Source organism: Peromyscus leucopus, chromosome 15, assembly GCF_004664715.2.
Source record: "Peromyscus leucopus breed LL Stock chromosome 15, UCI_PerLeu_2.1, whole genome shotgun sequence".
In the NCBI taxonomy this organism is placed as follows: domain Eukaryota; kingdom Metazoa; phylum Chordata; class Mammalia; order Rodentia; family Cricetidae; genus Peromyscus; species Peromyscus leucopus.
In genome coordinates this window covers 52,776,517-52,801,693 of record NC_051076.1, presented here as the reverse complement: position 1 = coordinate 52,801,693, position 25,177 = coordinate 52,776,517, and the positions used below count along the sequence as shown (strand labels likewise).

At 54.7% G+C, this 25,177-nt stretch overlaps 1 protein-coding gene across 1 annotated transcript in view; it reads left to right on the top strand.

Annotated features, from left to right (window-relative positions):
- The first annotated feature begins 550 nt into the window (after window positions 1–550).
- Window positions 551–25,177, top strand: part of Kif21b (kinesin family member 21B) — a 44,835-nt gene continuing 20,208 nt past the window's right edge. Inside the window, 15 exon segments of the mRNA XM_028857526.2 lie at window positions 551–917; window positions 13,880–14,102; window positions 14,415–14,597; window positions 16,589–16,738; window positions 17,036–17,170; window positions 17,505–17,523; window positions 17,526–17,674; window positions 17,963–18,078; window positions 18,594–18,789; window positions 20,654–20,843; window positions 21,581–21,644; window positions 21,748–21,966; window positions 22,344–22,425; window positions 22,791–22,908; window positions 23,701–23,892. Coding sequence (XP_028713359.1) covers window positions 877–917; window positions 13,880–14,102; window positions 14,415–14,597; window positions 16,589–16,738; window positions 17,036–17,170; window positions 17,505–17,523; window positions 17,526–17,674; window positions 17,963–18,078; window positions 18,594–18,789; window positions 20,654–20,843; window positions 21,581–21,644; window positions 21,748–21,966; window positions 22,344–22,425; window positions 22,791–22,908; window positions 23,701–23,892 — 2,077 coding nt within the window. The 5' untranslated portion in view covers window positions 551–876.

Genomic DNA, 25,177 nt, shown 5'->3' with positions numbered 1-25,177 from the left:
GGAAATTTACTTAGACGTTAACGGAGAATCCCCTTCAATAAAGGTTAGAGAATTTACAGGAATAAAATGCAGAAGGGACGCTTTCCTGGCTCTTTCAAATCGCGAATTGCTAATCGCTGTGGGATGCTCTGAGGTGCTGCACACTGCCCAGAGGCCAGGGTTCTTACCCATGCCTAGCCACAGATTCGCTGTATGACCTTGGGCTGTTCCTCTTTGAGTCCCGTTCCCCATTTAGCAAAGGAAGGTCCCGCTGAAGCCGAGGTACCATGACTTCAAGGGCCGAGGTTCCCGAATGGTCAAGTTCCCAGCGATGAGTCCATCATGCCACTCCGGCTTTCACGCCGCCCCCCCCCCCCCAGTCCTCCAACCCTCCCAGCTCCTCCCAGCAACCCGATGGACGCGAGCCAAGAGGTCCCTTTAAAGGCTCAAGTCCCGCCTCTGCTGCTCGTTGGGGCTTTCTATTGGTGGCTCCGGGGAGGGGCGGAGCCCCGTGCGGCTCTGAGGGGCTGGGGGTGGGTCCCGGGGCGGCTCGGCCCCCGCCCCCTTTGTTCGCGCTGCGGCGGGAGGTGGCGGCCAGGGTGGGAGGTGTGTGCGCGCGTGTGCCGCGCCGTAGGGAGCTGCGGGTCTCACCGCCCGCTGTCAGCTAGCTCAGCGCAGCGGCGCGATGGCTGGAGGAGACGCGCGGGACCAGCCCCGAGGGGCCGGCCGCGGGTGAGCCCCTCGCCGCCTCCTGCGAGCATGTCACCTCCAGCCTGCGAGGTCGCTTTCGCTAGCAGTGTCCGAGCCTCCGCCTCCTGCAGCCGCAGACGCTGCCTGGAGCTGTGGCCCCCGGACCCCCGCCCCTGATCCGCGCCCAGACCCTAGTGCCAGAGGACCATGGCTGGCCAGGGCGACTGCTGCGTCAAAGTGGCCGTCAGGTGAGCGCCGATGGCGGAGAAGGGGCGTGCGAGGAAGGGGCTCGGGCTTTGTCTCGCGTGGACTCGGGGCGGGGGGCGCGGGCACCGCTCGAGCTGGAGCCCGCAGTCCAGGAGGAGGGGCCGACGCGCGCTGGCCCGGCTGCCGCAGGGGAGCGGCGGCCCTGCGGACTGATGGAAGGTGGCTTTGTTTGGGTGGTAATTTCTGGCCCCTCTTGGGAGCCCATAATGATCAGAAAATCGAATAAACAAGGAAATCCGGTATTTCACACCCAGCCCTGGCCCAGGCCGGAGCGTCTGTGTGTTTCCTCTTCGCCTCCCCATGAGGCTGCTGTCTCATTCTGGGGTATAGGAGGGAATCCCCCCTCCCCCCACATCTACCCCAGTTAGCTAGTTCTATGCTCTGGATTCAGCTCACCATCCTGGGAGCGGGTACTACAGACAAAGATCGGTTGTGGGACCCATGAAAGGGTTGGAATGGTGCCTCGGCCTTCCACGGGGTGCCAATGGCGTTTGGAGAGAACCCTGCTGGTCCTGCCCCAAAAGGAGATGGAGCTGGCGGAGGAAGGGAAAGGTGTATCTGAGGGACTAACCCCCGAAGGGGTGAAAAGGGGTGGCACGACCCAAATGCTACATTCACAGGCAAATAGGTGAAACTGAGCAAGGGGGAGATCCCCTAGATTTATCTGGAGTCCCAATATCTGTAGGTATGAAAAGTGATTTGGCAGACATTAGGAGGGAAGAGGACATGGCTGGGTGGGTTCTGTTGCAAGGGGCACACAGGTGCAGGGCCAGGAAATGCTACAAAGTTGAACATCTGTGTTCTTTGTGCTGGGTGGAGATGCTCTTTGCCAGCTCGCTTGCTCGCTTGGTTGGGTTCGGGGTCTTCTCTTTGAGGACATACTGGGAGAGAGTACCAGTGTAGGAGCTGGTCACCAACTCGGGCATGGACAGAAGCGTACGTTCCAGCCCTGTAGAATGGGGGAGGGGAGTAGTCAAAGTCTAGGGTGGGTCTCTGAGACCGATCTCCAGATCCCCTGGGTCAGAGATGACCCAGATTCCAGGGATCCTGGGAAGTTGCTTCTAGGCAAAATCAGAGAAAGTGATGGAATAGGTTCCCTCTTCCTGCCTCAGAGCAGATGCCCACCTCTGCAACCCGAGAGAAGGCACTGTGATAGTATATAGCTTACGTGCTGGGGGGGGGGTCGAGGTTGAGGGCCCCCAGCCCAGCAGCTCCTGCAGCACTTAGAACATCACTTGTACACACTCTCCGTGGCACTGAACAGCCTGAGACAAAGAGGAGCCCTGCAGGTGCCTGGTGGGCTGGTGGGGCGGAGCCGAGCCGGGCTGCCACTGAGGCTGACATTGCAGGGGGAACCCTTGGAGGTCGAGGGAAGCGCATGGTGGGGGTGCGAGTGAGCCGGGTAAATACGGCATCAACAACAGATGGGGAGAGGTGAGCTACCGACCATAAAAAGAAAACGGAGCCCTAACCCCCAACCAGTGTGAACCAGGACTGACAGGGCAGGAGGTGGGGTACCCTCTCCATGGGGGCTTCCCTTTAGACTCCATTTTGCAGGAGAGAGCCAAACAAAGGCCTTCCCCCTTGGTTCAGATGCCCCGGCCTGGGCCTGGCATGGTAAAATATGGGGTTCCCATTTCAAGAGCCTAGGGGCATGGGCACCTATGTAGAGAGTCAGGGAAAAGCTAGGGTTCCCTTCCCAGGACCACCATCAGGAGGGTTCTGGGACCCTGACCACAGAGAAGGAATGGTGCCTGCCCTCTGCACCCAGGTCGTTGGGATACCCTTCCCTGGAGTGACCTGTGTTGATGAAGTTGTGGGGAAACTGAGCATCTGAAGAGCCAGCCTTTCCAGGGGCTCCAGGAAGGTGAGAACTCCGCCCACTCATCCCCTCTGGCTCTTGATCAGCCAGCTCGGCACACGCCAGACCTCAATGGGCAGCAGGCCGTGCAAGGCAGACAATGCCTGGACAGAACCCAGGTTCTAATCAGGGAGCTGAGGGTGGGACTGGGCTGGAAAAGGGAGCAGATGGTGCCAGTGATGTGCTTTCGGGGGAGTTCCCCTTGGTTGAGGATCTCTTTTTACGTCCCACCTCCAGAAATCACTTGTGCCACTGAAGGGCGTGGGGACTACAGTCCAGTGGCACATTTAGGAGGAGGAGCAAGGATTAGGGGTTGCCTAGACCTACCCACCGCCATAAGTTTCCTAGCTGCTGGCAAATCCAGCTGTCTTTCTGACATCCTGGAAGTCTGTTCTCATCTCTGACTGAAGTGCTTTCTGATTTTCCACAAGACTCACTGAGAGTGAACCCTGGGATCTGGCCCTGTGGACAGGGAGAGATCCGGGATACAGGGCTGATCAGGGATGCGTGTGGGAAAAGAGGCCCTGGACTGTTAGAAAGGGAACCCTGGGGATGAAGCTGCCTATGTACAAAGTACTGCTTGGAGATCTGAACTCCTAGAGTCAGAAAGAGGGGAGCTTTCAGGATGTGGGGGAGAGGGCCAGAGGTGAGCAGGCCCCCAGATCCTCACACTGTGGTCTCTCCTGCTGGCTGGAATCAGACCCATGGGGCCCTGAATCCAGGCCAGTCAATCTCACACTAGAGATTCCCAATCAGCCCCTCCGCCTGCCCGCCCGCCTGTGATCCTTTTAGCCATTAATCCCTGTACTGTAAAGGCTTGACTGGCCTTTACCTGGGGTAGGGGAGAAGGGTGAGCAGGAAAGCCAGAGAGGGAAGAGGCAGGGCTGTAAGCACCATGCTGCAGAAACAGAGGCCTGACAGATGGGGGCGGTGGTGGTGGGGGGAGGCGGGCAACCAAGAAATGGGAGTTGGCAAAGTTAAAAATTGGAGGACGCCAAGCCACATGGTGAGTTCATTTAAGACCCTTTCAAGCCCCCAGCTCTGGGCCACACCACGAGGAGAGTCCCTGGTGTTGCTTAGCCCCCCTCCCTTATCTTTGCCTGCCTTGGCTCAACTTCCTTCCTTCAGTGTGCTGGGGAGGGGGAGGTGCCTTGGCTCGCCCCACCACTGGCCCTAGAGACTACCCCGGGAGCCAGGGGACAGTGCTAGGCTCCACCCCTTCCCTCTTCTTCCTGGGCTAGCTCACTGCTGCAGCGACTTCCCAAGAATTCGGTTTCTCTGAAATCTTGGTCAATGGCTGCCTCCATTTTTTTTAAATCAAGACTTGGTCCAAGAGTCAAGGAGAGTCCAAGACAGAAGGAACTGTGGGGTCATTACGTGGGGTGCCAGGGTCCCAAAGCTAAGCAGTGCCTGCCATTCAATGCCAGCTGTGCCCCCATGCTGTCTGATTTATAGATCTGGGGACCTGGGCCCTCTATGGGCTGTGTGGAGACCTGAGGACCTTGGTAGTGGCCTCCTGGTGCAGAAACAGGGCTTCTGTCTTCACCAGGAAGTGGAGTGTAGCAACCCCAGGCCCCGGAAGTCGGCCCCTCCACCACCCAGCCAGCCTGCTTGATTGGATCTTAGCATTTGAAAACATCCGACCAGAGGTTGGGCGTGACTGGGGCCGGGGAACCCACAGAGGTTCCACAAACCTGACACCCTTACCCTTACAGCTCTGGGGACCCAGGGCAGGGCTGAGCCTGCGTCACTGTCCGTGGGGTGGGTCACACAGACCCTTCCCTTCTTGTCTTCCTGGACCTCCTGGGCCTCGTTTTACCCATTGGAGAATGGGAACACTTGGCTGATTCTGGTCTGCTCCTTGTGCAGAAAAGTGCTCAGGGTGAGGAGGGGAGTGTCGTGTCCTTGCAGGGGACAAAATACAGGAAGACTCCTAGGGCACTGAAGATGAGTAATATGTTTAAACAAAAATCCCTAAGTTAAGCGTCCTTAAGAGCTGTCTCTCAAGTTTAAGCAATATTACTTAGTAAAAATGAATTCATTTGCAACTATTCTTTTTTGTTTTTGTTTTTTTTGTTTTTGTTTTTGTTTTTTGTTTTTTTTTTTAGCAGAAGTATGCTGTAGTGGACAGGAGGCTGTGACAAGCCCCATAATTGCTTAAATGTTTGCTGGGTGCTGGGCACCATGCCTGTGCTATCCTTCTCAGCTGACCAAAGAGTCGGGGCTCCTGTTGGGAGCACACACAGGGATGGGAAAGGCTGGATCTGAACTCAGGGCCCTCTCCTTTGGCAAGCGCGTGCTCACCAGACATCCCTCATCTGCCCCACTCACGTCTCAGTCCAGCTGCTAATGGGCTCAGTGTTGTGAGATCTCCGTGTTTCAGTTTCTTCACGGCCCTGCCTTGTTGTGGTGAAAGGGGATGTGGGAAATACACACGGTGTCGAGCAGATGTGCGGCCAGGGTGAAGCTTGCCAAATTTGCCTTCGCGGTTGCTGGGCATAGTTGCCTGTCACCACTATGGCCTGAGCTCCCAAATCCCTGCTGGTTTTTGTTTGTTTGTTTGTTTCCAGAAGCTTCTGTTCTCCTATTCTCAGGTCCCCGAGGTCTCTTGTCTGAGCTCCACCTTGTCACTCTCCGGGGTGTGGAATTTCTAACAGTGGTTCTTGATCTTCCTACGGCTGCGACCCTTTAATACATGTTTTTCATGCTGTGGTGACCCCCCCCCAGCCATAAAATCATTTTCATCACTGTCATTTTGCTACTTTTATGAATCGTAATATAATATATACCTGTGTTTCCTGATGGTCTCGTTTGGGGGCCGTGACCTGCAGGTTGAGAACCACTGTGGGATCGACCCCCCCCCAGTCCCCAGGCATTGAGGAAAGCAGTGTCACCTGCCCCTCCACCTAGGAGCAGCAGAAGCTAACCCTGCCAGTCCGCTGCCTCAGCTGAGAAGATTGGCCAGGGGCACGCTGAGGGACCGTGAAACCACTGGGGCAGGTGGTGGCCTGTGGGCGGCGCTGTCCTGGTCCCTGGCGGGCTCTCCTATGACCTCCAGCTTCTCCAGGGTATGGAGAGGAGGGCATTCCATGATCCCTGTCCCCAGATGCCTGGCTGTTCACCTTGGTAGCGTGGCAGTAGAGCAAGCTGCCCGATTTCAGTGAGGCGCACCCTCTCCGAGAGCCAGCTGCCTACAATGCTTGTCCTAGGGAACGGTAGGTAACAGGGGCCAGCGAGGTGGGGGTGGGGGGAGGCTCGCAGCCCTCTATCCCAGCCAGCCAGCCAGCCAGCTGCCTGTTGCTCGGCATTCCTCAGCTGGGGAGTGTCCCCTGGGCCCAGCCCCTGCCGAGCTGCCCCCCACCAGATGCAGATGCCGGCACACACAGCTCTGGGATCTGGCCTAAGTCCGATGCTGCGGTGCCTCCAGTCTCTTGGGAGGTCATGGAAAACCCCTACCAGATGCCCAAAGAGGGGGGTGGGTGGGACAGAGAAAGCGCAGCTGAGTGGCACTTCCCTGAGCTGGCTGGCCGTTTTTGCACAGGCTCCAAAGGCTGAGGAGTCCGACCCAGACCCGTCTCAGAGAGCGCCTGGTGCTGCTCACAGCCTGGCAGCTTGGCTGGCCAATCACAGGCTGGGGTACCTCCCCCAGACAGGGGCTAGCCTTCTCCCGGCCTCCTGCCCTCTGGCTTCTTGAGCGCCCCGCCTGCTTTCAGTTCTTCTGGGGTGTGCCCCTGAGGCTGAGGTCATGGACAACAAGGCTCTCCCCAGGTGCCTCAGAGCAGGTGCCCAACCCTGTTTGTCCGAGTGTGACTCAGAGCTCAGTGGCCAGGACTCTAGGATAGACTGAAAGGGTAAAGTTGAGATTATCCCCCTCGGAGGGGAGGGGGTTGGAGCCGGAGACACCCCAGGACCTCCTAAGGATTTTGTGGAGTGTCATGCCCCCTCCCCATGATCTCAGAGGCTAAAGTCAGACAGAGAGTGTTGACTGACCCTTTTCTCCAGGTCTGCCAGGGCCTCATAAACCCATGCCCTTTGACCCCACAATACAAAGCCTTCTTGTTTGGGGGTGCAGAGCCAGCCCAGTCTGTTCCCTGAGGGCTGCCACAGGAGGGCTGGGCTCCAGTTGAGAATGAAAAGCCAGGGAAGGTTCCAGTAGGCAAACAGTGATATCTTCTGGGGATCATAGGGTCCTGGTGGCTCCTCTCCTAGCAGAGCTGGGTTTTCTCTCACTCTCCTGAAGAGTCAGCACCCTGAATTAGATCTTGCCACCCTGACGGAGAGAAGACTGGCCCCGGTCGGAAGATGCCCTTGTCTAGGCTAAGTCAGCTAAAAGCCCCTGGGCGCCTGAAAGCCAGACTCCCCTGAGAGAGCAAGGATTTTGCTTCTAGCAAGCAGTCTTCCCCAGAGCTGGCAGGTTGCCAGGCTGCCTAGGAGGGTGTGTGTGTGTGTGTGTGTGTGTGTGTGTGTGTGTGTGTGTGTGTGTGTGTTGGGAGGGGGGGCGTGCTACAGAGGGCAAAGGAGGCCTGCTTTCTACAATTGGCCCGGCTCAGCCTCCTGAGCTATACAGCGTGGTGAAAATGCTTTCCCTGCAGGCAGCTGCTGGTGAGATCAGCAGGGATTCTAAAGGGATCATTTTCCTCCAGCCCGACCCCTCTGGCCCTGTCTAGGGTGACCTGGTGACTGCAGCAGGACTGGGCACAGACAAGGCTGCTTTGAATTCCCTCTGCCATCATTACAAACCGTGGGACTCTGGGCTTGTGAAATGTCACCTTGGGAGCTTCAGTAGAATGGGGCGTGTGTGCCCTGCTTCCCAGTGTGGTCACGACACATTACCCGTGCTGCTGTGCGTAAGTGCACCGGCACCCAGCTTCTTGGTAGGTGTTCGGGACTGTCCTCAGAGGAGGCTCGGGAGAAGGAGAAAGCCGGAAGGACAGCAAGCCTGCTACCCCCAAGGAATGACTTCAGACTCCCTCAGGCTTGCCTTTCCAGGCTTTAACAATCTTTACAGGCAGGAAGTTCTTTTTGCTAGCTTATCTAAATCCCTCGGCTGTAGCTCAGTTCCCCTTTGATCTTGCCCAGTGGCTGGTGAGGAGGAGCTAGCTGGTCCCTGGCAGGTCCGAAGTGACTGCATGAAGGGCAGACTGGAGACCACGAGGCTCCTCTGTCCCTTCCCTCTCCTTTCCCTTGCATCCATGAGCCAAACACACACCATGGAGAGCAGGCAGCTGGGCCACCCCTCTGCCCTGCCACCTGTGGTTGGAGCTGGTGGGCATGAGGAGGGAGCCAGTGGGTCTGAGCTGCCTTTGGTTTCTGTCAAGGCTGCACAGCCAGAGACAGGGTGATAGACTCCTTTATAGTCCCTCTGGAGCTTTCCCACCAGCCCCCAAGGGCTCCTTTATCAAGATTCTAGAAAGGGCTCGTTATAACAAAACAGATGTGCTTTTTTAGCCCCATGAAACCCCTTCAGAAGGATCTATCATGTTGATTATTTTGGCTATCTGAGGGGTAACTCTAGTCTGGGTCTCTGGTTCTGAAAGCCATGGGGGTAGGTCTGAGGAGACAGTGTCTCTCAGTCCCAAAGTTCCTCAGGTACAGATCTTACACACGTGAGTGTTTGTGTGCAAGCTAATTTGCCCAAGCTCTGTGGAAAAGACGACCTGGTTCCTTATTAGCCTTGAGCTAGCGGACAGGCTAGAGACAGAATAGCCCATGGTAAACTGGATGGCATACTGTGATGGCCTACCATGTGCCAAGTGACTGGTGGCATCGAGTTGTCTTGCCCCTAAGTGGTGGTAGTCCTTAACTGAAGTTTAGGACTTGGTAAAATGGGTAATTCCAGCTAATGTCCCAACAAAGAAAGGGCACCATGGATTAGACTCGCCATCTTTATTTAATTTTATTTTATGTGCGTTGGCATGAGGGTGTCAGGTCCCCTGGAACTGGAGTTACAGGCAGGTGTGAGCTGCCGTGTGGGGTGCTGGGAATGGAACCCGGGTCCTCTGGAAAAGCAGCCAGTGCTCTTAACCTCTGAGCCATCTCTCCAGCCCTCAACATCATCTTGAAGAAGCTTCAGAGGACCAGGGAGATGGCTCAGCATATAAAAGTGCTTGCTGCCAAGCCTGATAACATAAGTTCAATCCCCAGGACCCATGTAATGGAATAAAGACTCCAGTGGCCATCCTTTGGCCTTCACATGTGTGCCCTGCCATGCACACATACATACATGCACACACACATACAAACATAAATGCTAATTTTTTTTTTAAATTTAAAGCTTCTGAACCTGGAACAGCTCTTGGTTATTTTAATGTCACTGCCTGTTACTTCTCCTTGGTACAAAGTCTTTTTACGTGCAGAAAGCTGCACCCTTGCATGCCTTGGCTGAATTTTGGGAGAGGTAGGTTAGGAACTCTGAGTGATACCTAGCCAGTAGCTGAGTGGGTGGGACTAATCTCACCCCCAAGAAAGCACAGCCAACCTCTAGGAACCCAAGGTCACCACTGGGCGGAGCTTCTAGGAGGGGTGATTGGCTATTGGCTGGCTTTGTATGATGTCACTAGAGGCTTTACCGTGAGGCTCCTAAACTTTGGGGTTGGGTGGACGTCCCAGGCACGTGCCCGGATGCACCCAGTTATTACCCTTTGCAGAGAGTGTGCTTTGCCCTTGGCAGCCTCTCAGCGTCCCCCAGCCTGCCCCCTCGCTGTGTCCCTCTGCCCTTCGCTTCCGCCCTGTCCTGCTCCCGGAGAGCCAAGGAACCGCTGAGCTCAGCTCTTCCCGCGGCCCTGGGCTCCGGCTCGCCGCCTTTGTCCCCCGCCTTTAAGTCTCTCTGCTGCGGCTCAGCGCTGCGGGGGTGGGGACGGCCGCCCACATCACGCCAGCCACTGCTCGTTTGTGAGCAGAGGAAGCGCAGCGACCTCAGCCACGGTGCCAGATCCTGCCTCTGAAAAGCCTTGGCTGGGCCGCTCGGCCTGCCGTTTGCCAAATGGCGAATAGGCCGGCTCTGTTCTGGGAGATTCGGGGCGGGGGCGCTTTCGAAGAGGGCCTCACGGTCCTCCCTCCCTGCAGGACGAAGAAGAAAATGGATAAAGGGATGGTCTGCAGTGAGATTCACACGTCCCTGGACAGAAATGTCACAGGATCTTTAGGTTGAGAGCCTTTATTGATAATAATAGGCAACTAACTGGCCTGCAGGCCATAGTATGCCAATTTAATTGTTTTAAATGTTGCATTTTCCACTCCCAGATTTTCTGTTTTAGAATATATTCTAATCATACAGTGATGGGTTTCAATATGCCTTTCCCATGCATTCCGTCTCATGTACTTTGATCTTACATCCATCTCCCTCTTATTCCCTAATGTTTCCTCCTGATTTCCACTGGTCTCCTCCCTTTTCTCCTCACGTTTTATTTTTAAATTCAGATACTACATAGGAGAGAAAACGTGATTAAGGTTTCCTGGGCCCACCTTAGCAAGAGGATCCATTCCCTGCAAATAACGTAATTTCATTCTGCATAATGGCCAACTAGTATTTCAGTGTGTGTATGTAGATTTTCTTTGGCCGTTGATCTACTGATGAGCACCTAGGCTGATTCCATAACTTGGTCATTCTGAAAAAAAATCTGTAGTAAACATGGGTGTGTAGGCATGGCGTTCTCCTGCATTCGATTCCTTCTGGAATATACCTAGGTGTGGTATATCCGGATCATCAGATAGTCTGTCTTAATCAATTTCTCTGTTCTGTGCTTAAGATGCATGCCCCACTTGGCTCTGCCTAGTCTTGGCCTGGTGGGTAGCTCCCAGGGAACCATGGTTGGAAGAACCTGGCAACTGACCCCTGACCCCTCCTTCCATGCCACTAGGAAGAATACAGCTTTGAGGGGTTGCCATCTGTACCCCTCCCCCCCCAACCATAAAGAGCAATTTCTCCTTTCTTTAGGTCACGGCCACTTTGAGGGCAACCCCCAGAAGTGACATCATCCAGGGTGGGACCCGTGGACGAGGCTGTTGGAGGGAAGGGTGATGCAATTCTTCAAAAGCTAAAACTGAGAGATCTGTGTGAGCCAAGGGCAGGCCAAGGCTTAGGCCATGAGAGGAAGGAGGCAGGACAAAGTCTCCATCCGGTCTCTGGCGGGTTGGACTGAGGGTTCAAAATCTCCGCCAGGCACCAGAGATGAGCTCAGCTGTCACATGTACCCTAGAGGGCGGGACAGCCCAGTTCCCTGGTTGGCGCTGCCTGAATGGACATGTGGTGCTCAATCCAGCTCTAACAGTGGCAGGAGGGAGGAAGTTAGCAATGTGGGGGTGGAGTATTTGGGGAGAGGAAGCCTCAAGGGGCAGGAGGACGCCTGTGGTCTCAGCCCGAGCAGAGGCTGAACGCTAGCCTTCTTCTTGTTTTACTACCTGAGTGGCTGAGCCGTGGTTCCTGCCAGGAAGTGGGGATTGAACCATGGACGTAGAGTGATAGTGGGTACTGGCTGGCCCACGACCCGCACCTGGGGAGGCATCTGTGAGAGCTTCGTTCTTTGCTCCCACAGCGGCTCATTATGCACGAGACTGTCACACTCTCCCTCTTCCAGACCATTTGTCCTGAAAATTAGTGACTCGCCCAAGGTCTATGTCCAGTCTCCCATTTTTCCCCCTGGGTGAACCGCCTCACCAATGGCATCCTGGTGTTTTGAATAGTAGCAAGAGGCTAGACGGCTCTCTGATGCAGAACTCCTCATATCAGGATGTTTGGACTGAAAAGAGAATCCCAGGAGGACCCCACAACTCTTGGCACCTAAAGCCCAGGCTGACCTATGTGTGCTCTCCCAGACGGCTCTCCTTCACTCTCTTCTTTACCCCCCCCCATGCTCAGGGGGCCAGCTACTGAAGACCTTGGGAGGCCTCTGACGGCAGACCCGCTCCCTCTGTCTCCAGGGATGTTGATTCAATCTTCTCCAATCGCCGGCATTGCCATCTGCCTGCAGTAATTAAATGGTATTTGAACTGGATCCAGAAATCCCATCACAGACTGCCACGTGGTAGGGAGGGCGTCTTCAGGAGCTCATACTTGTCTACACAGTCGGAGGGTCCTCCCCAGGCCGCTGCAGTATATCGTCAGTTCACCAAAGAGCACCCACGTGCTCGGGAGGAAGCGCCCAGTCTTCGGGCAGAGCCAAAGCTCCGATTTCTGTGCTATGCCATGCCTCACCCTCTGCAGCTGCCCGTGCTCTCCCGGGGTGTCTGAGGCTTCCCTCCACTCTCCGAACCCCCACAGCAGGGCTGTGGAAGGGCTAGTCCATCCAGCCTGCCTCCTCCTCACTGGCTCCTCACTGTCTGTGACTCTGAATGACACCATCCGGGGTTCCTTATCTGTCGGTAGGGCGCTAGTGATGACCTCCTGGGGTGGTTGTGAGGTTCAGATGTCTCAGTTCCCAGGCAGTGCCTGGGCTGCAGTGAGCTCTGTGTGTGTCAGCTCCAGGGGGTAGGGCAGAGGTTGAAGTCATGGTAGGAGTCTGCTGGCCCTGATGTCTGGGGGTGTGGGGGTGGTTGTGGGGAGAGAGGTTTCTGGTCTGGAGGTCCGGAGTGAACATATGAGAATCAATTTTGCCCTTTCCTGTCAGGAACTGGTTCAGGGGAGCAGGTGAGGGTCTGAGGAGCTCCCATCTTGCTGTGGCTCTTAACAGCGATGGAAGGGTCGGGACTTGTTCGGGCTTCCATTGCTTTCTGGAGAGAGCCGCTCAGGGAAGTGACTTTATACCTCAAAGAAAAGAAGGTTTTCCGAAGAAAGCCAGACTCCCACATACGGGGAGAGACTTGCCTGAGTCCCCCCACCCCACACACCTATGACCCCCACGCCCTCCATCCCCCCACACACACACACACCTGCCCCGCCCCGGTCCACTCATCCACAGCAGAGGGCAGCGGCCTTGGGAGCTCCTCACCCATTTGATAGCTCTGGGTGGGTCTCTGGAGGTCGAGGTAACTGGGACAGGGACAAGATACCGGGCTCTGCAGCGAGGCGCCTCTGGGCCTTGAGTGGGTGCTGTCCCGGCCCAGCCGGCCCCTTTCGTTCCTTTCTCCTCTTGGTAAATGTTGGCTTAGGGAGGTGGGGGCCTGACAAGCAGTTCATTGTAAGTGCACAGTGGATGGACCCGCTGGTGCGAGCCCATGGCAGCAGAGCCGACCCCCACCCTTGCATCAGGACATCTGAAGGATGCTTTCTGCCCATCCTCACAGGCGCATGCTTACTGACTCAGGCTTAGTTACCATGGGGACCTCATCATGGTGATGCAGCTTAGAAGCTCCCTACTCAGTACTGATGCCACCTCTCCCTCTAATGGGGATCCCTCCTCCGAGTCAGGATCTGGGATGTGGGCCCACCCGGCAGCTGGCTCAGGGTCTCTTCTCATTGCCTTGACAGGGTACCTTTCACTTGACCTAGGCTGCCTCTGGTTGTGTTTGGTTTGGCCCCTCAACTCCTGGAAAGAACCAGAACTTGTGCCTGGGAGCGCCGCCCCTAGGCCCTGGCACCTCGGGAGGTGGCTGCTGCCCTGAAGACCCTTGTAGTCTCCACAGGTCTCATCAGAGATGATGCTGACCTTCTCCCAAACTGACTCTGTCACAGAGGAATGTGGTCCAGAATTATGCAGAGCCACCTGGCCTGTCCCTAAGCTTTGTCTGTCCAGAATGAGCTAGCTGTCATCTCCTTACAAGAGGGATCCTGACTTCCAGGCCTCTGGGGGGTGGGGGGAGTGCCTTTACCCAGGTTTGGTCCCTTCACAACCTTGGGTCAGCACTGAGACAGTCTCAGCCTCATCTGTACAACCAAGCAAACAGATCCCTTGCAGGTTCACAGGGAAGGACACGTGAATTCGCTTATATAGAACATACTTAACAGAGATTCCGGGTACCAAGTGTTCAATCAATGTTAGCAGCCACTGGTTTGGGTGATGCTCGTGTGCATTACTGAAGTTTTTTCCTTAGGGCTTTCTGCCTGACTTCCTTTCCTGGCTAGTGGGGTAAACAGAACCATGGCTGGTAATGGGAGAGGAGGACCTGTCGTCACCTACACCCAGTTACTCTTTCCACCCTGCACAGGATCAGGCCTCAGCTGTCGAAGGAGAAGATTGAAGGCTGTCACATCTGTACCTCCGTCACCCCTGGGGAGCCCCAGGTCCTGCTGGGGAAGGACAAGGCCTTCACCTATGACTTTGTCTTTGACCTGGACACCTGGCAGGAGCAGATCTATTCGACCTGTGTGAGCAAGCTCATCGAAGGCTGCTTTGAGGGCTACAATGCCACAGTGCTGGCCTATGGACAGGTAAGCCACCCCTGCCGCACACAGTGGCTCTTCCAGGCTCAGTCTCCCCCACCCAAGGGGGGAGATAGGCCCACCAGACAGCAGTCAGCCGAGGCCCAGCTGTGCAGTTTTGTCTGGCATCTGAGTTATGACTGCATGGCTGGCTAGCTGAGGCAGGCTTTGATCAGAGAATTTTGTAGGGTATGGCTCTGGGTTCGAAAAGGGGCCACTTGGCTGGAGGTAATGGGTAAGAGGATTTGGCCCAAGCCAAGGCTTGCTGGTTCCCCACGGGGCCCGGCATTCACCATCTGCATCCTCTCTTTGCCATTGCAGACAGGGGCTGGGAAGACTTACACTATGGGCACCGGCTTTGACACAGTGACATCGGAAGAGGAGCAGGGCATCATCCCAAGGGCCATTGCACACCTCTTCAGGGGCATCGATGAACGCAAGCGGCGGGCACAGGAGAAGGGCGTGACCGGGCCTGAGTTCAAAGTCAGCGCCCAATTCCTGGAGGTACTATGGCCTTGGAGGGTGGTGGGGAAGGAGATACGTCGGAACCTAAGGCTGTGGAAGCTGGAGCCTCCAACTGCAGAGAAATGAACCTAGGGAGCCCTGAGCTGCCATGGATGAGTTCCCTGCTGCTGGGAGTGTCTACCTAAGGCCTAGAGAAACACTTGGGGGTAGCTGAAGTGTTTCCTGCTTCAGAAGGGGCCTAAGATCTCCTCAGACCCTGGCTGATTCTGACCCTGCCCTAGGGCAGGTCATGTTACCACTCTGAACTACTTCTGCAAAGTGGGTTTGACCTCTTTCCTTGGGGTTAATGCTTCCTGCAGGGAAGCCTGTACCTGGCACATGGTGGGAACCCTGGCTCTGGCACTGTGTTCTGGCCCCACCAGGCCCTCCCTCTGCCTCCAAGCACCTACCTGTATCTTTTGGACTGAGATGCATCCTGGCCTCTCAGTACAGAAGCATCTCCAGCAGGGGCTTTGCTTCGTTCTGGTCCTCCAGCTTTGGAGCCTGAACTGTGCAGCCACAAGCTTTGGGGAATATGTGAGGGGATCTCTGGGCTCGTTCACATTTGGGTTGTCCCATAACTAGGTGCTATATCTTGGAGATGGCCTTCTTGGAGGGAAAAAGGTCCAGGAAGGTGATCCACCTTGGTATTTCTCACAGGAACCTGACCAGGCTCCTCTGAAATGTGTGGTTGGGTGGTTCTGATTCTCAGCATCTAGTTTCCGATACCAACGAGCCCTGCTCTGGCGCGTTTAGTGGGTTCGGAACCACCCTGGTCCCTAACCTCCCAACCCTGAGGCTTTAACCGAACCTTGTTTGCCCGCAGCAGGATGGACAGGGCTGAGGCTTGTCCCTGTATACTGCCCCAGTGTCCCTTTCCTGTGCACCCATGGTTGCTGCTTTCCCCGTAAGGGACCTGTATTTTAGTCCTCTGGGTTACATCTGTGTATATATGCACATATGTGTGTCCGTGTGTGGCTGCCCGAGTGTTTGTGAGTATGCGTGTGTGTACACGAGTGTTTGTATACCTGTGTGTGAATGTGTGCGTGCATGTTTGTTTACACGAGTGTGTGTCTCTCGCTGTCTATCACTGGGCTTTTCTCCATTTCCTTCCCTTTGCCGCTCTGTGGCTGTGGAGAACTTCAAAGAGCATGCTAGTCAATTCAGGCCACAGGGCTGATCATTAAGGGGTTAACTGAGTCAGTGTGTCTACTACCCCAGTGTGCAGACACCATGGCACTCCACCATCTCTTCCTTCTGTTTCCTCTTCCCCTTCCTGTGGGGTATTTTTACCCTTTAAAGCCATCAAAGCCTCGGATGTCCCCTCTCTGGCTCCACTGGACTCTACTGGGTAATGCCCTTCTCCCCCTGCGCCCCCCACCCCCGCCCGCCCGGCCTTTGCCATCACAGCTCCAATCCCAGGAACCCCCTCAGCAGACATCTCAAATGGGCTGGCCGCAGTGCCCATTATTTCTCCCTCTGCTCCTGAGCACTGGGCAAGGCGCACAGTCATTCTTCCTCTATGCAGAGATGTCCTAGCTCCCTCGGGGACCACAGTGCTCAGGGCACCGGCTCCCTGGACTCTCGGAGCTCTGCCTTCCTTCATCTGGAGTCACAGCCTCGTGCCGTCTCTGCCAGGCTGGCGATGTGATGAGATGCTCCCAGTTCAGGCTGATGTCTTCCCCATCACTTACCCTAGGACCTGCATCCCTTTGTCCTTGTCCCCAGCCCGCCTCGGGGAGCTGAGAGCTGCTGGATTCTGTTCCTCAGGGAGTAGAGCAGCATGCAGAGCCTCGGGATGGCACTGTCTAGGAAGACCAGGGTTCAGCAAGTTCAAGGATAGCACTGTCTAGGAAGACCAGGGTTCAGCAAGTTCAACTCCAGAGCTTGTTTCCACTTTAGCAAATCGAAATGGACTATAAATACAAGAAAGGCCTTGGCTCTGGGCCATGTACCATAGGAACCTGGCCATAGTTTCCTTTCCATCACAGCTCTACAACGAAGAGATCCTTGACCTGTTCGATAGCACCCGAGACCCGGATGCCCGCCACCGCAGGTCCAACATCAAGATCCATGAGGATGCCAACGGTGGCATCTACACCACAGGTGTCACTTCTCGTCTCATCAACTCCCAGGAGGAGGTGAGCACCCTTACACATGGGCATCTTTAAAGCCCAGAGCCCTCTGGATGGTGGTGGTGCACGCCTTTAATCCCAGCACTCGGAAGGCAGAGTCGGGTGGATCTCTGTGAGTTTGAGGCCAGCCTGGTCTACAGAGCAAGATCCAGGACAGGCACCAAAGCTACACAGAGAAACCCTATCTCAAAAAACAAAAAACAAAACAAAACAAAACAAACAAACAAACAAAAAACCAGAACATAAAGACGAGAGCCCTGCAGCACGTGGGTCCTGATTCCCTCTCTTTGCGTCTGTCCCCAGCTGATCCAGTGCCTGAAGCAGGGCGCCCTGTCACGCACCACAGCCAGCACCCAGATGAATGTTCAGAGCTCCCGATCCCACGCCATCTTCACCATCCACCTGTGCCAGATGCGCGTGTGTGCCCAGCCTGACCTGGTGAGATGCTCTTGGGGGCCCAGGAGCTACATGCCCTAGGGGTATCCCAGGGCCTGGATGAACAAACTTGGGACGTAGCTAGAACTCCAGAGATGGGACTTGCCTGTACCACTCCATTTTTTCAGCCTCTTCCTCTCCGCATGTCTAGGCAATGGGATAATGCTCATTGATAGTGCGCAAATACAGTGTTTGCTTCCAGATGCTCTGTACACGTGAGAGGCTGGCACCGTGCCGTCCGCCCTCGCTCCTATGGATGGTGGTGCTGTGGGGTGGAGGGCTAGCCGAGGAACAGGAGGTAGGGCCTGGGTGAGCCGGATGTCACATTCTGCTGCAGGTGAATGAGACGGTGACGGGCTTCCGGACGGAGCAGCCCCCACCGGCACTGAGTATGAGACACTCACTGCTAAGTTCCACTTTGTGGACTTGGCCGGCTCTGAGCGGCTCAAGAGGACAGGAGCCACAGGCGAACGGGCCAAGGAGGGCATCTCCATCAACTGTGGTCTGGTGGGTACCCGGAGAGTCACCGGCCCCAGCAGCCAGATGGGACAGGCTCGAGCAGGCCTGTACTTCGGTGGCTGCTCTTTGAGCTTCTTCTAGCTGCTGGCTGGGGCACCTGTAGTCACTCCTGTTGGGTGGGTCTTCCTTTCTTCACCCTCAGGCCTGTTTATCACATCAGTCTCTAAACCCACCCGGGAGCCTGAGTGCTGCTGGGGCCAGAGGGTACAGACGGCGTTGGATTGTGTTCCCTGCCCTCTTTGCGTGACTTTTGACCTCAGGCACTTTCTCCCACAGCTGGCCTTGGGCAATGTGATCAGCGCCTTAGGCGACCAGAGCAAGAAGGTAGTACACGTGCCCTACAGGGACTCCAAGCTTACTCGGCTGCTCCAAGACTCTCTGGGGGGCAACAGGTATCTGACGACCAATGTCCAGGAAGGGCAGGGAAGTTCCTGGATAGAGATGACTGATGTGGGTTCAGGGCCTGACTCTCAGGACCTAGGGGGTCTTCTCAGCCCAGGCTGCAGACTCGGAGGCTGCAGGAACCTTGAGGGGATCAGTGACTTGTGGCTAGGTAGACTCGTCTTCATTACTTCTCAGCAGTGAGAGACAGTCCTCAAGGAAGCCATATAGCCCAATGAGACAAGCAATGGGAACTGCCAGGCGTGCAGAGAGGCCATGCCATATTTACTTCACCAAGCAGATGATTCTACAAGTAGGCATCCATCACCCCTTGATAACTGCTTTCAAGGATTGTCCTCTCTTGCTGTGGAAGATCTTGGACAAGTGGTCCAGGGTCCCACATCCCAGGTTCCAGGCCCTTTAAATTGGGGGGGAGGATCAGGGTGAAACGGAACCTCTGCTCTGGAGCAGTGCTCCTGGGTCTGGCTTTGTCCTTTGTCCTCACCCAGCCTGGTTGCACTCTTAGCCAGACCATCATGATCGCCTGCGTGAGCCCCTCAGATCGGGACTTCATGGAGACGCTGAACACTCTCAAATATGCCAACCGGGCTCGCAACATCAAGAACAAGGTGGTGGTGAACCAGGACAAGACCAGCCAGCAGATTAGCGCGCTGCGAGCCGAGATTGCGCGCCTGCAGATGGAATTGATGGAGTACAAAGCGGTAAGCACTCCCAGGCTCCCCCACATCCTCTCCTAGAAGGAGCTGGTGCTTGCTCTACACCCTGCCCTGTAGCATCCCCAAACCAGGTCCTGAGTGGGCCTCCCACCTTCCCATCACCCATCCATCCTCATGTCTGCTAGATATCACTGTGCATCAGATGTGGTTCCCAGTACTGGGTTTTATGGCGTATCCATTTCAGACTGAGCCATCTAAGCTTAGAATACAAAGTCTAAGAATTTGAGCACCCTGGTTTTGTAGCATGGGTGTTTGGCTCAGGGAAGGTGTTTCCCAGGTGCTTGTATGCCCGCTGAGTGTATCGTGTTGGAATAGACGAGACCATTCCACTATAGTGCAGTTATTGACAGTGGGGGGCACAGGAGTGTGCTGAGGGGCAGAGGAGTCAGCCTGCTTGCTCGGGTGGTCAGGAAGGGCTTTATGGAAGGGGCCTTTCATGTAGATTTTGAAAAACGAATGAAGTATCAGCAGGAGGCCAGCAGGCTTTCTGGGCAGAGAGTAAGCCATATAAAATACAACAGGAAAGAGAAAAACAGGTGCTCTGAGCGGCATGTCTAATTCTATAGATCCAAGGCTGACGTCACCCGCTGGTGGCCCGTAGCCTGAATCTGGCACACAGATGGGTGGGCTTAGACTCGGTTTCAGAAGAATGCAACTTGTTTGACAACTTTTCTGGAAGTCAAGCAGGGAGTCTCAACTTGTGTGGAAGAATTTGTCTCTACCAACAACTGGCGCTGAGTTGGCCGGAGTGAGTGGCGGTGTTTATTATATGAAGAAATTTCTTAATTCAAACACAAACAAGCTGCACATGGACAATCATAGCCTGTCTGTAAGCTGTTAGTCACTGGCCTCCTTTGCAACTCGGGACACGGACAGAATCAAGGCAATGAAGTGATTTCAAGTTCTGCACTGCTAAAATTTTACCCTTATAGTAGTCCCTTGACTAAGCAAGGACTGTAGTAACATTCCTGGGCAAAAAATAGAGGGGGCTTTGGAAGGGTGAAATTCATTAGTTTACAACATTAACTTTTTATTTACACAACAGACAGCTCTGTGAGCCCAGTGTCCTGGTGACCGTGTGCTGATTTTAGCTTTAAGGTAGACAGTTAAACAAGAGAGAGCAGAGAGCGGCTGCCTCTCCGCTCCAGTCCCCACTGCTCCCTATTGTCTTCCACCCAGACTGACTCCCCCCTGTATGCCAGTTGCCTGGCCCAGGTAGGGTTTTGTCACTCGGATTAGCATTCATCGTGGAGAATGAAAGTGAGTGATAGGAAGGTAAGTCAAGAATTTGGACTTTTTTTTTTTTTTTTTTTGCTGTCAGGGAGCAAACTGTGTTTTAGTTTCTTTGAGACAGGATCTCTCTGTGTAGCCCTGGCTGTTCTGGAACTTGCTCTGTAGAACAGGCTGGCATTGAACTCATAGATCCACGCTTGCCTCTGCCTCCCGAGTACTGGGATCAAAGGTGTGTACCATCACATCCAGGCTTTTTGACTTTTTTTTTTGGGGGGGGGGATCTAATTATGTAGTCCAGGTTGGGACTCACATTGCCCAGTCTGGTCTTGAGTTTGTGACACTCATGCCTCAGACTTCTAGGCAGTGAGATTAGAAGCAGTGAGCTCCATATCCAGTGCTGTATAAGCAAGTACTGTAAGCTGTTGAGCCTTGAGAGACAGGAGCTAGGTCAGGAAACCTGGAGAAAAGGAGAAACCAGAAGTACCACCCTGCCCTGGAGAAGGCTAAAGGCAGGTGGAAGGGATTGCCACTGTACCCCTCCCATGAGAGAGGACTGCCACTGTACCCCTCCCATGAGATGTAGCACCTGATGGCTCCCTGCCTGTCTCTGTCCCAGGGCAAGCGGGTGATTGGGGAGGACGGCACAGAGGGCTACAGTGACCTGTTCCGGGAGAATGCCATGCTGCAGAAAGAGAACGGTGCTCTGCGGCTTCGGGTGAAGGCCATGCAGGAGGCCATTGATGCCATCAACAACCGCGTCACACAGCTCATGAGCCAGGAGGCCAACCTGCTTCTGGCCAAGGCTGGTAAGTCGGGGTCCGGCAGTCTATCCGGAACAACACATGCCTCCTTCCACTCCTACTCCTTGGTGTCAAGCAGGCTGTGATGGCCAGCCAATGCACAGATTAGTTCATTTATGCATTCCCCAACAGTTTAGCATGACACACACATGGCTTTCTTGTTAAACATGTAAGAGCCACATAGTATACTAAGCAAAAGATAAGAATTCCCACAGCAGACTCTCCACCCACATCTTCTCTGCCTTCGGAAGGATCCTTCCTGAGCAGCCAAGTGCGTGTTTTCCCACATTTTCTCGGTACATTTGTTTTGAGTATAAATGCGTTTGAATATATCATTTGTACGTGTGTGAATAATATGCATGGCATTTTCTGTATATGAGGTCATCCTTTCTATTTTATGACTTCCTTTTTTTTCCATTTAGCATCATGTCTTATAAAGCTCCATATTCAAAGGCACTTAATTTTTAAATGACTGCACGATGTTCCATATGTGATGTTGAATAATTTATTGAACAGCCACTGTTGATGGATGTTTAGATTGTTTTCGATTTCATGCCATTATCCAACAGTGCTTTGATAACAACTATGATCATGTTCGAGTGTTTCCTTCACGTAGATTCCCTTATGGGAAAGCCCGTGTGAGCTACCATGTTGGAAGCACAAGTAAGGCTTAGAGCCATGGCCCCAGTCCTTGCTGTTGTCAACTATTTTCATTATTGTGCCTGTTTGTCCGCTCCGTTCAGGCGATGGCAACGAAGCCATTGGTACTCTGATCCAGAACTACATCCGGGAGATTGAGGAGCTGCGGTGAGTACGCCCCGTCCAGTGTGAGCAGGGCTGCATGGATGGCTTTGGCCAGGCCAGTTTTATGTGGCTCATCTGGTCCCACCCGCACACTCTGCCCACACAGAACCAAGCTCCTGGAGAGTGAGGCCATGAATGAGTCCCTCCGCCGAAGCCTCTCGCGGGCTTCCACTCGAAATCCCTACTCCCTGGGAGCATCTCCAGCAGGCCCAGCCTTCGGGGGCAGCCCGGCCAGCTCCATGGAAGATGCTTCTGAAGTGATCCGAAGGGCCAAGCAAGACCTGGAGCGGCTGAAGAAGAAAGAGGTCAGGCAGCGGAGGAAGAGGTAAGTGGAATGTCACTACCTCCCCTGCAGCCAGTACATCGGAAGGTGGGCAACCCCCCACACCGTCCAGGAGGACTGCTCCCCACCCCACATATAGGGAGGACCACCCCTCCGCAGGCTCACCCCATTCCTAGGGGCATCACCAGTAATGTTGGGAATTTCTCAAGCACTAACTCAGTTGGAGCAAAGCTACCTCTCCAGCCTTCTCTTGGGTGTTTTTTCCACAGGGTTAAATTGCACGAGATAGAGCAGGGTTGGGGGCGGGGGGGGGGGAGACTGGAAAAATAGATCTGGTTCTCTACAAAGCAGGAACTCAGTCCTACCGCCATCCTGTGGTGTCAGTCTCTAATCTGGCTTCATTTTCATTCTGTAAGCAGCCCAGAAAAAGAAGCCTTCAAGAAGAGGGCAAAACTCCATCAGGAGAACAGTGAGGAGACGGATGAGAATGAGGCTGAGGAGGTGAGGACTCCCCCGGCCTTCCTCATCATGTCCCTGTTGGGGTAGAGATTCCATCACTGTCGTGTGGGGCGGGGGGCAGAGATTTGCCTTTAGTTGATCCTTGAGTTTCTTGATAACGCTGACTTGTTGCCATGGTGATCTCCATCCCCGGGGCTTTTGCTTCATCCAAAATGGATGAAGCTAGACTGAGCATCCTCCACAAAGGCCTTGCCCAGGCTACTAGGAGGGGATGGTCTTCTCAGAGGAGGGCGTGGCTGGCCCCCACCCCTGCTGATACCCCCTGGAGTCTTGTGTGTGGCCCCGGCTCTGCCTCGGGGCTCCCATCTCCCGAGGCAGGTGCAGCCCTAATGGTACCTTGTGCCTAGGAGGAGGAAGAGAGAGACGAGAGTGCCTGTGAGGAGGAGGAAGGACGTGAGGATGAGGATGAAGACTCGGGCAGCGAAGAGAGCCTGGTAGACTCAGACTCGGACCCTGAAGAAAAGGGTACGTGGACCGGGGCTGAGGAGATGAGTTGCTTGTGGCCGGTCCCCACGGTGGGACTACTGTCGATCAGAACTTGGCTCCCAGGAGAAAATTCAGATGGATCCGGGTGGGGTCGGGCCTGCTGGCGCGCTCAGAGACAGCTTGTCTAGACAGGGCTGGGACTCCTGCCTGTGAAGCCCACTAAAACAATAGTAATGGCAAGGGATGGGAAGTGCTCGGCTCTCCTCACATGCCCATCACTGTGCTTTGTTTGACTCCTCCCAAGGCTTGATGGATCCAGTGCTCACCACTACTGCCTTGTGCAAAAGTATTAGGCTTCGCTGAGTTTCCACTGAGCATGCTCAGAGAGGTCCCTGACCCACTTCGGTGGATTCAGAAAGGGGCTACCTTTCTGAATGAGTGACTTTGGCTGATGCCAAGACCCTCTCCTTCATGTGGAGACTTCTGTCCTTCAGGTCAGGTCTGTCCTGTTGTCATCTCTCACCTACAGCCCTACAAGGTGCTCTGGGTCATTTTACCCTCCTCCACCCAAGCAGGGTCCCATGTCATCGGTCAGGGTGGCATAGGCCTAGGGGTCCATCAGGGTAGGAATGGTGTTAGACTCCGGTCCAAGCTCCTGAGACCGGCTGTGCATTCCGGAAGCTGCTCGTTGAATGTATTGCAATGAGTACAAGGTGGCAGCAGGCTGCTTACCTTTCTGGTCCCTGATTGGCCACTGCTGACAAAGGATGTCCCCTGGCCCCGGGGGCCCCTGGCATGGGGCTGAGTCTCGCTCTGTCCGGGCCCCTGCAGAAGTCAACTTCCAGGCCGACCTGGCGGACCTGACTTGCGAGATTGAGATCAAGCAGAAGCTGATCGACGAGCTGGAGAACAGCCAGCGGCGGCTGCAGACCCTCAAGCACCAGTACGAGGAGAAGCTGATCCTGCTGCAGAACAAGATCCGAGACACGCAGCTGGAGCGCGACCGCGTGCTGCAGAACCTCAGTGAGGACAGCGCCGTGTTCCTCTTTCCCGATCCCCTGCTCTGTCAAAAGACACCCAGCATCGATCTGCTAACACCTGGCCTTCTGCACAAGGGACCCCTGACCAACGTGCTGTGACCTCTGCCCATAGTTAAAGTGCTCTAACCCAGTTTCTCTGCTACTTTTGTTTTGCTTTCAAATTACATTTGTGTGTGTGTGTGTGTGTGTGTGTGTGTGTGTGTGTGTTTATGTGTGTGCGTGTGAGCATGCACACGCATGTGATGTGGCACACATGTAGAAGTCAGAGGACAACTTGCCCTGTCCTTCCACCATCTGGGTCCCAGGGATTGAACTCTGGCCATCGGGTTTGGCAAGCAAGTGCCTTTCTCTCCTGAGCCATTTTGAGACCGAGTCTTGCCATGTCGCCCAGGCTGACCTCAAACTTATGGCAATCTTTCTGCCTCAGCCTCCCTAGTAGTAGAACCATAGAGAGGTGCCATCATGCCTAGCTCTTTTTTTTCTCCCATCTTATATATTAGAAATCATAATCCTCTATCTCCCTAGGCATGCGACTAAGATACCTCCCAACCTCCCCCCACCCCGCTGTGTCCAGTTTATAAGACTTCTCAAATCACGCCCCCCTTGTACTGCCTTGAAACCTCCTCATCCGGTCATTCACTTCCTTGTCCACGTACTCAGCAAATGTTAGGTGAATGTGTTTCATGGAGCAGGCGTTAGTCCAGGGGCTAGAGTTGTTGTAGTGTGTAAAATCCCCCTCACGGAGTGTACACTCGAGCAGCTTTGCTAGCAGGCTGGCCTAATGAAGTCGGCTTTTTGTTTGTTTGTTAATATGGAAGGGGGGGGGTGAGGCGCTTAAGGATGGGGCAGGCTGGGCCGTGGAAGACTACATGGAGAAGGTAACCTTGGAGTCAGGCCGCACAGAGCAGAACTAGCACTGGGAAGAACATTCCAGACCGGGGGAACAGAAGCTCTTAAGACCCCCAAGGCAGCCATGCGCCTGGTGGAATGGCGGTCTAGACTAGTCGGAGAATAGGTCGTGTCTGTTGTTAAGATGTTTCCTTAGAGACTTAGAGAATGGAGAGGGTAGGGAGTTTTGAGGGAGAGGTGATACGAGACTCCAAAGCATTTCCAAACCATCGTTTTTTTTGCTGTTGTACGGGAGGAGGAAAGTGGAAGCGAGACCACTTAGGAGGCAGACTGGACAGGTGGTAAGATGTGGTCAGGTTCAAGTATTTCAAAGGTTGAGCTGAAGACTTGGCTGTGTGGACAGGAGGCGTGGTGGATGC